The sequence below is a fragment of the Mastigoproctus giganteus genome, chromosome 2, assembly GCF_048544385.1.
Source record: "Mastigoproctus giganteus isolate SK-2022 chromosome 2, ASM4854438v1, whole genome shotgun sequence".
Lineage (NCBI taxonomy): Eukaryota > Metazoa > Arthropoda > Arachnida > Uropygi > Thelyphonidae > Mastigoproctus > Mastigoproctus giganteus.
This window is the reverse complement of record NC_143576.1, coordinates 132,645,653-132,658,462: the sequence shown is the minus strand read 5'-3', so window position 1 is coordinate 132,658,462 and position 12,810 is coordinate 132,645,653. Positions and strand designations below refer to the sequence as shown.

The window sequence follows — 12,810 nt, the reverse complement described above, 5'->3', positions numbered from 1 at the left end:
AATAAAGTTTATTACCATAATAACATTGTTATGTTATTTGCCTCATGGGTGATAGGGTCCACCATGTCACGTTTAATCTGTGATGTAGCTTCATTAATAGATGTTAGGAAGTCAGTTATATCCTCTTTATTAATGTAATTGTTATTGTATCTTCTGCTTTGCTACTGCCTGGTGTGCACCTGGCTGGAGTCATCAACAGCACACAGATGCTGTTCTGGCAGTTGGGAGCATTTTTGTGTTTCATTTCTTGGTGGGGGATGGTTCGCCTCTCTTTCTTGATTAATAATTTCCCTTAGCTCTTCTAGTTCTGGGAATTCCTGATGGTCTAACCTGTCAACCTGCACCACCAGTCTTCCTTTATCTGATGTTGCACTGTCTTGGGCCTATTGCCAGGGGGTCCCCTGAACTTTGGGTGTTCCCGCCTTGGTGGAAGCTAGTGCGGCTCTATTATGCTGGGAGACTTATGTAATAACAATATGAAATGATGATAATAATAAAAAAAAAACACCGCGAAAGTTACTCCATTGGACTTACCATCCCTAAGTTCTGAGTGATGGATGAGGCGGATAGTGGCGCCATCTGGTTGAAGCAACAACTGGAAATGGTGCAGTTTCTTTAGTTGAATTTTGGAGAAATTATAACATCAGGAAAGCAATAGACAATATTCATGGGTCATGGTCTGAAGTAACATCCAGCAATATGAGAGCAGTTTGGAAGCATATTTTGCCACATTGCGCAAATGATTTCTGTAGTTTCAGTCATGTCAACACTGTTATTTATGAAATAGCAAATATTGGAAGAGATCTAGGCTGATTAAAATCAACAATAGTGATGTTGGCAAATTGCTGGAATCACATTGAGAACAATTAAGTGATTCTGACCTCCTTATTATTGAACAACGAGCATATGAAGAGGTGGAAATTTGCGAGAAAGAAAATGTTCAAGAAAAGAAGTTGACATTAAAAGAACTTGAAGGAATATTTCGCGAAGCTGAAAATTTGAAACAACTACGGTAATTACGGATGCAGTCCCAGATATCGAGCGCAGACGCAAATTCGCAGAACATTGAAAAAATGTGTATCCATACAAGCAAATTTATAATGAAAGGAAGAAAGAAAAGTCTGCGCAAACCAGCCTTTTAAAATATTTTACAAAGAAATAAATGAACTATATATATTGTAATTGTTTAATTTCAATAAACTTTTGATTACAGTAAATATTTACAATTATCCTTTGCTTTTATACTGCTGTACATTAAATTTCCATAAAAAACGTATTTTTAAAAATATTGATTGGTAAATTGTAGGTCTTGATACGAATTAGGTTATTTTTCATAGATTATTAACTTCGATTAGCGCGATTTCTCCTAGCGCGTCATTTTCCCGCAACCAATTAATCGCACTAATCGAGGGATTCCTGTACTGTACTTTGCATTTGTCAATGTGAAACTCCAGTTCCCACCTCTCAGCCCATCTGACCAACTTTTCTAGATTCATTTCAGGATAATTGTAAGATTTTCCCATATTTCAGACTGCTCAAAACTCCAATCGATCTTCAGATACACACCTGTAACCTGGCCACTCTCTGATGTGGTACTAAGGTAACATAAACTGGCGACCAAGATCACGGTTGTCGAGTTCTAAATGTGGTTAAATATCATTCTCATAACCAAACGAATACCCACCCACAGATAGTTTTCATTAGTACCTTAATAACATCAACATCGTCAGCCTCAGTAGTGAATACTCGCAATGTCCTTGCAATGGTGTCGAAGAACGGGGAGCAAGCAGGTTTTCTTTCTCAAGCTTGGATTTCGAGGAGAAAGTGAACAGAGAGAGAGAGAGAAGGAGAAATAGGTAAAGTCATCCTTGGTGAGTCTGTTTGCCGTGGATCCAGCGCTGCCTCTCGATTCCCCGGCAACTCATTTATTAAATTGTACTCGATTTTTTTAAAAGCCTCAGTTAATAAGTCTGGTCAGTGCCTGTATAAATTTCAAAGATCAAATTTTTGTGCACTATTAAAATACTGTAGTTTCTTAAGTTACTGTGACCTTGCAGAATATTAATGCTTTTGATCACTGCCGATAGGGGGAATGCTATTTTATGCTTTCATTTATATTCTTGCCGCTCGTGTAGCCATTAATGAGGTAGCTACTTGGTATTTTTTACTTGGTAATCAAATAAGAAAATGGTAAGAAATGAAAATAGAATCATTATATTTTTGAATAATATATATATGATAAGGTTATTGAAATTTAATTAACTTGTATTGAAAAATAAAAGTGATTATGTTAGATTGAATATCCGTGCTTATTTATGCATATGGTGGTCACAAGAACATTGGATTATGTTTCCAAATGAAAACTGTTTCTAACTTATTATTGAAGTATTTACAGGTGAGCTTTGAATGTCGATCGTTTGAGTTGAACGTTTTTTAGAATGTTTGCTTGTGCTTACTTTGCAGTATATGATTCCCCCCCCCCCCAACACACACACCCGAATTCAATTTTTTGATATGTTGTAATGAGTTATATTAAAATCGCAAATAATATAAGGTGAAGATGAATTGTGTATCCGAAGTAAGTTGATTTCAGAATTGTCTTGCTTGATATCTAGTTTGTACTATAAGCTTGTGGGTTTAGTATTGTTTTATAATATTGCAAGGTCCTTTGTTTATTGATCCCTTGACAATGTAAATGTGACCACTGCGCATTAATGTTTTGTATAAGAATATTCACAGACTGCAGATATTTTAGAAAAAACAAATTGGTGCATGATCAGTGGCGTTTTTACTGTCATAAACTAGAAATCTCTTGAATCACATTTTAACAAACTTGATAAATCGCAGTATGGTGAATGTAGTCACCAAAATCATTAGAGATGCAGCTGTAGTCAAAGTAATTTTTGTGGTTCCTTCTGAAACAACAACTTAGTGATCACTAGAAGAGTTACAGGTTGGTAACAACACATCCTTTGGTTGTGCTTCTTTCATCCATTGCCTCTTGCATCTTTTGATTTCATCTTGCCATTGGGTCTTTTGGATCTCCTTGATATTTATTCTTTTGTTCTTTGTGTATACTATTATTTAGTGGTGATTCCAAGCTGTATTCTTTCTATTATTCACTAGTAATTAAAATATTGACTATCTGCTTTTTTGTTAACATCCATCCATGTTTATGTGTAATAGGTGGGGGAGAAAGTGAAAGAAAATTAAGTAAATTGTGTGGGATCTGCATCCCAAACTTGATTTGCATATGATAACATTAAAGGAAAAAGCAGTTTTCTTCTAAAAGTTTGATTTTTTTGAAGTGTAATAAAAAAATATAAAAGTTTTGCATCTACTTGTACATATTTATAAGCCGACCAGGCTAGCCAGGTGGGTAAAGTGCCAGCCTGGCAACCCAAACGTCGCGGGTTTGAATCCCGCCTCGGGCTTGGATCAAAGTACTGCAAAAACCTTGGGAGGTGCATTATGGCCACAAAAGCCGATGCGCCAACAACTACCAAAAAAAAAAAAAAAACATTTATAATAATCCTTTACTTAAATGTTGTGCTGTTAATAGCATCAGAGAAATTCAGCTCCATCCTGTGGTGAATCTGATATTCAAACCTGTTATTTTGACAGAGCATGGTGCATCACCCTGTTATTACTAATCTCGATTCTGGTAATTTTAAACTTGCTATTTTTAGCTTGCATGTTGAATACCACTTGCCCCATCCCCAATGTGTGTAACAAGAAATTGCCATATTTTCACTAAGACATTAAAAAACTTTTTTTTTTTATTGTAGTTAATGCTAATTTCTTGCACTTAAGCAGTGATATTTTTTGCCACTGCCTTAGATAAACTGGTAATCTCGCGCTTCAGTGTCATGAGTCACAGTCAACCCGCAAGTTACCACTAGCTCCAATCTGCTGGCGTGACAGGCAATTCCAGCATGACAGAGCATGTGTGACACTGACTATATACTGGCAATGTACCACGTACGTGCAGTATTTTTTATTTATTTTTTTTCCCGTTTTCAGAAAGAACAAAAAACAATTTCCTGACTACCTAAGGATTTGATTATAAAAATGAAAGTAGATAGTTATAAAAATGATAATGGAAATAGGTAATTATTATTAATTTTTCATTATTATTTTCACGTAATCTATTTTGTATTGCATGAAAATAATAAGAGTATATTTTGTGAATATGGACATGGTAAAATATACAAATATTAACAGTATTCTTATATACATGAAACATACATATCAATTAATTCAATTAGCATGACGAACCAACTATACTGTACCGTGGTCATTCCGAACTGAGCTACAGCACAATGAGCTGGACAAGCAGGGTACAACAAAAATTGAAGAGAAGTTCACAGATGAGCATCACATCCTAGATACTGATCATTGCTGATAATCAGTAGCACAAGCATTGAAAGAAAAACACTTAATAAATTTTATGGCACAAATACTGAATTTTCTTTTGCAACTGATTTTACAAGTGCACAGCCTGTTTTTTTTTTTTTTTTTTTTTTGGGCATATAAACTATCATAGTTGATAATAAACCAGAGCTATGATGCTCAATATGTTCTATGTTGATTTCAATATTTGTAGAAGAATGAGAGAAATAATGCAGATAACACTACCGCATGTTACTCTCCAGAAATTAAAATGAATGTAGCATTAATGCAAAAGAATACAGAAAAAAATTGAAAACAATTTAAAAAATCAATTGAACACAATTAAAAAAAGTTAAACTTAAATTTTGAAAAACTATTTTCCTTCTTGAAACAGCTTTATGACTGATGTGATCACAGGAATGGAAATTTTTTCCATTCCTGTGATCACGACACACTCAAAAAGCTCTGTCAGCTTCAGGAAGCAAAATAGTATTTCAAAATTTGTTAAACATTTTAAATTTAAAAACAATATATTTTTTAATTTTGTTCAGTTAGATTTTTTAATTGTTTTCAATTTTTTACTGTAATCATTTTGCATTAATGTTATATTTGTTTTAATTTCTGGAGAGTAACATATGGAAGTGTTCTATGTATAATATTCAGCTAAATTTCTCTTATTCTTCTCCAAACTATCACAGTAGATAATCACATTTAAATTTTTTGAGTTGATCAAGCCAAGAGAGCTAGCACTATGTACCAAAAGACATTTAATGACAATCACTATGTAAAAATATCTGCTAATTAGAAATCTCAGATATTTATAGCCTATGTTTGCTGCTGATTTTTGCGTTTATTTCTATATTGATGCCTTATCTGCAGATTCTGCTCTTACAGCAGACTTTTGAGGCAGAGATGAACGTTTTGTTTGACCTCCTAAATAACAGCATTTTAAACACTGGTAAATAATGTGATGTAGCAATAACTTCAAAACATGGGCAGAAAACAGTTTTGTTAAGTCATAGTACACTTATTGAAAAAAATACCATTTAACAATTATCACTTTAAAAAAATAAGAAGGAATTACTTTTGTCATGAAAATCTTAACTATCAGCATTGTTGTGCAGATATGGGATTACATATCTTCATTTGCTATTTAATTATTATTGTTGTTATGACTTTTTCTCCTTATGGAATTTTTACTGCCCTGTACCAAGTATTTTTTTACGAACACCCCAAACACGATAGGTATTAGAACCTATAGTACTTAGTGCTGTGTATGGGTTAGAGTTTGAGAAGACGAGAGAAGATATTTGTTGACATTAAACTTGAACTTCTGTAGACTGTAAATTTCAGGAAATACGTATGAAAGAAGGTTGTGCCAGAAAACAGCAGTTGAATGAAAATAAACGAGCAAGATGAAATGTTGGTTCTGTGAGTTTGAAGTTGAACAGTAAATGGATGTTGGTTGGTGGCGGCACATATTTAGATGTTTTGAAAGAGAGCGGGAATTATAGAAGCCAATTCAGAAGAACAGTGCCCATGGAAGGATCTGTAGAAAAGGCATGCAGCAGAAGCAGAACGTGTCTGAGACAGTATGGAGAAACTGTTAGAGATGTCATTAATTAACCTAACTGCTCCCTTCTGAATGGAATCTAGAAGCCTGAGAGAGGTTTTGGGGTTTTTACCCCAAAACCTCTCTCAGGCTTCTAGATTCCATTGTACTACAAAAAACCTTGGGAGGTGCATTATGGCCACAGAAGCCGATGCGCCAACAACTACCAAAAAAAAACTGACAAGCCATTCCCACTTATTTTTCTGCATTTATTATTATAACCTGCTCACATTTAGCACCAGCCATGGTTTCAGGGCATAAAGGAAGTGCCTCTCATGGTGTAAAGCGCAAACACTGTACATTGTCCATAACAAGTAAAGTTGAACTTCTGAAAAACTCGACAGCAGTGTGTCTGTGAGAAGTTTAACTCTGCTTAATTGTAAGTTCCAACAATTTCTCTCAGTTCCTCTTATTTTAGTAATTTTATTTTAGCCATTCATTTTTAGATTTTTTTTTTTTTAACAACACACTTGTACAAACTTGCAGAAAAACACAATATGATGGATAATAACAGCACGCTAACGAACTTGTTTTCACAAAATCTCTAACTATACTGACAAACTTATTGCGACGTTTGTGATTAGTTTTATTGCAGCACTTGCAATAAACTAATCACAAACAACCTTCGTATGTATGCCATAATAGCATCACATGTATGTGGCTGACACATCTTCTCAAGAAATAAAGTAACCTACTGGGCCACGTCGGCCACATATATGCGACATTAAAAAAAAGACTTGATATTTTAAGCAAAAAACGACAACACTAACATTACAATAACTCATGTCCTCAATATCTTGCATTGCAATATTCACAGTTGTAACACATTTCCTATGTTATACTCTTCCACATTAATTACAGCTTGTTGGTTATTCACATCTGCTACTACTATTTGATTAGTACTACAGTGTTTCGCCCATCTTCTCATTTCCAATCTTGCTTCTCTCTCTTCAGTGTTTTCTGCCCATCTTCGTAGTCGTAGTCTCGTTTAAGTCTCTTAGTCTATTTGATTTCTCCTAATGTTTTATTAGGATTTCTTCTACATTTTCTCAAAGTTCTTATGCACTGTTCAGCCATTTTTACACTTAAAACTTAAAATGGTTTATTAAAATTGAAGACAGATGAAATAAACACCTGTTTATTTCATGTGTGTAGTAATTTAGATTACTGTATAGTTTAGGGCTAAAGCCTGAGGTTATGTAAAGAGTTTAGCTAATGTACAAGTTAGTGCAATTGCATTTCTCATATTGTGGATTTATACTTTGCAACTGGGTTGTCATCATTGCAGCACTAGGGTTCCTGCCCACCCACTGATGAGCCATAAACTCCAAAAAGGTGTCGTATGGGTGATGGTATCCGCTGAGAATAAGTATCAGTAGTTTCTCATAAGCATTACTTATTCGAGGTAGTGCAATATCATTGCAACTCGTGAAGGTATTCACAATATGAGATATACTTAATGATGCCAATTTATAACTAATTAAGTAGTTGGCTATGTACTGAAATGATGCAACTGCACTTTACATTAGTTAAACTCTTTACATACTTCAGCCCTAAACTATACCATAATATATATTCTTGAACACTACTCTTAAGCCTATGTTTATTAAATTTTCAGTTGTGATAATGCTGCTATAACAACAGTGGCTAGCCAGTTAGTTAGGCCTTAATTACAGGTAATGCTTCCTGCCCAAAATAATAAAAATTTTCAATACCACTTCGCAAAACAAAAATCAATCGGGACTCTGACCTAATATATATCAGTCACCCAAATAAGAGAGAGAATAAAAAACATAAAGGACAGCTAAAGTGCCTGAGAGGGGATTTATCTTAAGAAAATAATTAAAATTATGATTTTAGTATAAAAATGAATTTTTCAGTTTTTTTAATTCTTCGCATTTCTTGTCTCCTTTAATTGGGAGAGCACAATGTAAATCAGAATATTCACATGCTTCAAGAATTGGATTCCAGTTACTCTTCCATGGTGAAGCCATAGAATAAATCACTTGGAAGTGCTGTCTTTAAACATGAAACCAGCATGCTCCAATAATTGTGTGGTTGAGATTCCAGTAATTTTAAATTCAAATTTTTTGGCATGTGCATATAAACATACTGGCCAGAAAAATACGGACCTTTGTTCAGTATTGAATTGGGTTGCATTTATTTCGAATATCAGCAAGTGTGCGGTGCGACATTGATTCTTTAAGATGTTTTGGTCTAACTGTAACCATTCTTCTAGCAAAATATTGCACTTCTTAGACAAAGTTGGAAGAGGACTTTGTTGCCAAATAGCTCTCTCCAGTATATCCCACACTTTCTCAATAGGATTGTGATTGGGTGAATGTGGGAACCAGAGAAGATGGTGGAAATCCATGTCATGTTCTCTGAACCATTCTTGCACAATTCTGACATGATCTGGTTGTTGTATTGTCATCCAAAAGTGGCCATCACTTTTGGGATGAGTATAACATTGCAGGGAGTAGTAGATCTATTACAATTTTCAAGTATGACATTTGACATTCCACTGATATCAAAAGACCAAGCCAACAGGATCTGTGCCAACAAAACCTTCCTCATACCATGATAATATCTCCAGATGCTTGTGTAGCCCTAATAAAAGCAGGGTTCATCACTTTCATGAGATTCTCGCTATACTCTCTTCCTACAACTAGTGCAAAACAAAGTGTATTGTGATTCATCTGGCCACATAATTTGCTTCCATTGTCCAATCACAATGTTTCTAGCACCACTGAAAGTGGATTTTTCTGTTTTTCTTTGAAATAGGCAGGTGACTGCCATTACCCAAATATTTCAATTCCTTGTGCATGGTGTGTGTTTGGTATGGGATTGGTTGAATTCAGGTGTTATTTGCTGCACACTGGATTTCCTTATATTCTGTACAGTCCTTAGATTATGGAGTATGTTTTTACCACATTTTGCCTTCTTAGGGTATGGTGTGTTTTTTTTTTTTTTTTTTGCCACATTTACACCTGTGAGATGTAGATCTGCTAGTTTTGCAGTCATTAAAAACCTTGGAGATTGATGTTTTGAGAAACCACTTGTCAGTTTTCTTTGCATTTATTTTCATTTGTATTTATTTATTTGCATTTCTTCTGTTTGTTACTTATTTTATTTTATTAATTAATTTTTTTTGTTGTTAGCCAGTGTGTGTAATTAGACAACCTGATCTTTATTTTTCCTGTTTGAAATCTCTGGAAACCTCTGTGTGTGATGGCTAATAAATATCTGGAATTTTCAGTGAAGAAATCAAAAAAAAGCTTGGTTGAAAGATATTGAGGGTTTCACCTGTGTCATGCTGAGTGGGTGAATAGCATGACATCACTAAAGTTGTGGGCAGTCCTGCATGCCTAGCTGCAGGTTAAATTTATTCATATTATCCACTTCCACAGCAACCAAGTGATCTAATTGATCACTCTCCCTGTAAACAAATTTATAGATGGCTATTGTGCAACCATCTTTTTCCCATTTAAATGACCCCCTATGAGGTATGTTTGTCATCTGAGTAAGGATGTGGCACCATCTTTACTCAGATGTCAATTCATTTAAAGCCTTAAACACTAAATCAGGTCTCTTTGAAGACGTCTGTGACGATTATTCATTTTATATTATACTTCACATTATGCTTAATATCATTACTCTTTTGATAAATGGCTACTATATAAATGTTAAAGATTCTTTTTTATGTTTTTAGGGTTTTGTAAAAGTTGTGAAGAATAAAGCATATTTTAAAAGATTTCAAGTAAAATTTAGGAGGAGGAGAGGTAAGTAGCTCTGCTAATCTCACATTGTTTTCAACTGAAGATGTACATCACAATCATTGTTTTGGATTATTTTTTACTGAGAGTGGTTATTAAATGATTTGTTTCTGCTCTGACACAGCCACTTGGTCAGAGGAGTTTATTATTTAATCAGTTTCAGCAATGAATACAATTGTTACATCATATTTAGCAATTATTACCTTTCAAAAGCAAAAATGCTGCTGTGGGCACTAGTCCAGTATGCTTACAGCTAGTAGGCTAATGTAGCACACTGTGCCTGCCTATTGAGTTGTGACATGTCACCAGCAAAATTTTGTTATTTTAATTTAATTAAATCTTATGTAAATATGGTTCTATGCAAGAAAGATGACATGGAACTCCAATCAGCAGACCTGTAAAAGCAGCATCAAAGAAAAGATCTTGGTGTTGCATTACAAGATTGATGGTCTTACAGCAAATGGATGATGTTCTGCTATTCAATTTGTTGTTTAGTAGTAGGGAGAGATTATCTGCTGTTCAAAAAATGAGAGATGGTATTGAAGGTAATTTATCAACAGGGGAAAAAATTTTATTGTAGAAACAACTCCACAATATGTAGGGATGTCAAACCGATTATTTCCTTTTTTTTTTTTTTTTTTTTGGTGCATTATAAAATTTGAATGGTACTCTACTGCATAATTGACAAGGTTGTAGTTTTTGATAACATAATTTTCCGAAAGAACGCATATTTTATGTTATGCTGTCATTCCATGCTACAAATGTCGCTGTAGTGTTTCAATATCTTTCAAGAGATAACAAATAAAAAATAAGTAATCAAATGACAGCAAATATTTATACACAAAAATAGATCTAAAATCGTTTTTGTTTTTATTGTTGTTGTTTTATTATCAAGTATGTAATAAATTCATTAGATATTTTGCCTGCATTGAATTTGTTTGCATATCGCAACAAGATCATTTATTAGTCCTTGATTATTTTCCGTTTAATTTTTTTTTGGAAGAGTTTCAATTTATATCAGTCTTATATTTTATTATATTAATTTATTTAAAATTATTTTAGGGGTTTTTCAAGATGAATTCAAAGAAATCAGAAGTACGGGATTATTTTAAAAAACCGTTCAGCATTCTGCTCGCTGTTCTCAATGTTATGTCACTGTACAGTGCAAAGGAGGTTCCACAACATCATTGTGGAACCTCCTCTAGGGGGTTTTTCAAGAAGGAGGTTCCACAACAAGACGGCGAAATCATCTATGCAAACACATTACATTCACAGACAATGCTACTCCCGACTCTGCAAAGAAACAAAAAATTGAAAGCGGTTCTATATTGACATGTATAAAACACAAAAGTATAGGCAAAGTATTGTCTGAATGGGTGGCGAAAGATAATTTTTCAATTAGTGCAATAGCTAATTCTAGAGCTATTTGCGAATTTATTGTGAAAAGGGGCTATGAAATGCCACAGAGTCAAGCAACAGTAACAAAGTTAATCGTTTCATTTTGTAAGGAGGTAAAATTGAAACAGAAAGATGAATACATAAAGTTAATTAACAATGTGAAATTTTCCATGATGGTTGATGAAGTTATCTTAATGTGACTTTACACCTAGAAAAAAGTAATTATAATTTGGGATTGATATATATAAAAGGTAGTTGGCATAAAATACCCTTCACACTAAAGAAATTTTTGTACGAAAATAATGTTACAATGATGGATAGTACCGAAACAAATAGTAACACTGACATAAATATGTCACTTGTCGATGAATTAAGAGCGACTATTGACGGCTGTTTTAAGTCCAATAATCGTTTGAAAACTGATGACATTCAGAAAGAAATGAAATTCTTTGAAAGTACAGGACAACGCACAAAAACTTTGAAAAATCTTCATAATGCTCTGTTAACAGTAAAGCCAACTTCCATTGCTACAGAATGAATTTTTTCTACCTGCTCCGCTATACAAACTAAGATTAGAAATAGAATTAATCTTGAACTTTTAGATGCACCTGTTTACTTAAAGTACTACTTTTTGAAAAAAATAATTTTTCAAACTTTATATTGTTTTAATTGTAATAATTATTTAATAAACAATAAATGTGAATAAAAGAAAAAAAAATATATTTTTACTTACTTTTTTATATTATTGATTTGTTTATGTTATTCTTGTAATTAATGTTGTTGTTGTTGTTGTTTTGGTTTTTAGGAGCATTAGCAACTAAGGCCATATTGCTCCTGGAATACGCGGTGGTCATTCCCTTGACCTTTCCGCATCCTCCGTATTTGGTGGTGACGGGCTCGAACCCCGGTCTAATCAAGAAGCGTGTGCTACACACTGCTGCTCCTTCTCACCTGGCTACGGAGGTGCCTTGCAATTAATGAAAAATTTGCAATTGTCAGCGACATTTTGTTGTACTACTTCCTGTAAGCCAAAAAATGTGTCGGTTAACCGGTTATTAAAAAACTTCGGTTATTTTACATCCCTAACAATATGGAATAAACAGGTCTAAATTGTAACATGTTACTTACAAAAACAATGGTACAATAAGTGGAATCTGAGCACCAGGATACAAAGTAATCCAATGAGAGTATCACAGTAGCCACCTGCAGTGATGTAACTGGAACTCACAGAGTGCACTGTTTTGTGTTTGGTAAATTGATTAATTCTAGAGTGTTTAAAAATATATTCATCTTTACGAGATTACTTCCTCTCACAAAAATCAGCATTGATGAACTGCATTATTCAAAGAATATATTTTTGTGAATACTTTCTGTAAAGAAATTATCTGAAAAGATTTCCCTTTTTGGATAACATACCTTTGTATCCAGATTATTAGGAACTTAAGGAAACAAAGTCTGTTTTTATCAAAGAATGTAATCCAGGGATTCTAGATTGAATCTCTGGATTATACTCAAAGGATTGATCAAAGGGATTATAGAATGTCTGAAGATACAACACAGGCAAAGGTTTTGAGTTCCAATTTGGAAAAAAATTTAACTCAAGGGAAGGTAATAATTCTATAGGGCTTATAG

The 12,810-nt window shown here is 33.8% G+C and overlaps 1 protein-coding gene across 1 annotated transcript in view; it reads left to right on the top strand.

Moving 5' to 3' along the window:
- Positions 1 to 2,087: 2,087 nt before the first annotated feature.
- Positions 2,088 to 12,810, top strand: part of RpL5 (ribosomal protein L5) — an 80,586-nt gene continuing 69,863 nt past the window's right edge. The window contains exons 1-2 of the mRNA XM_090389549.1: positions 2,088 to 2,190; positions 9,717 to 9,786. Coding sequence (XP_090245675.1) covers positions 2,188 to 2,190; positions 9,717 to 9,786 — 73 coding nt within the window. The 5' untranslated portion in view covers positions 2,088 to 2,187. The remainder of the gene's footprint in view (positions 2,191 to 9,716; positions 9,787 to 12,810) is intronic.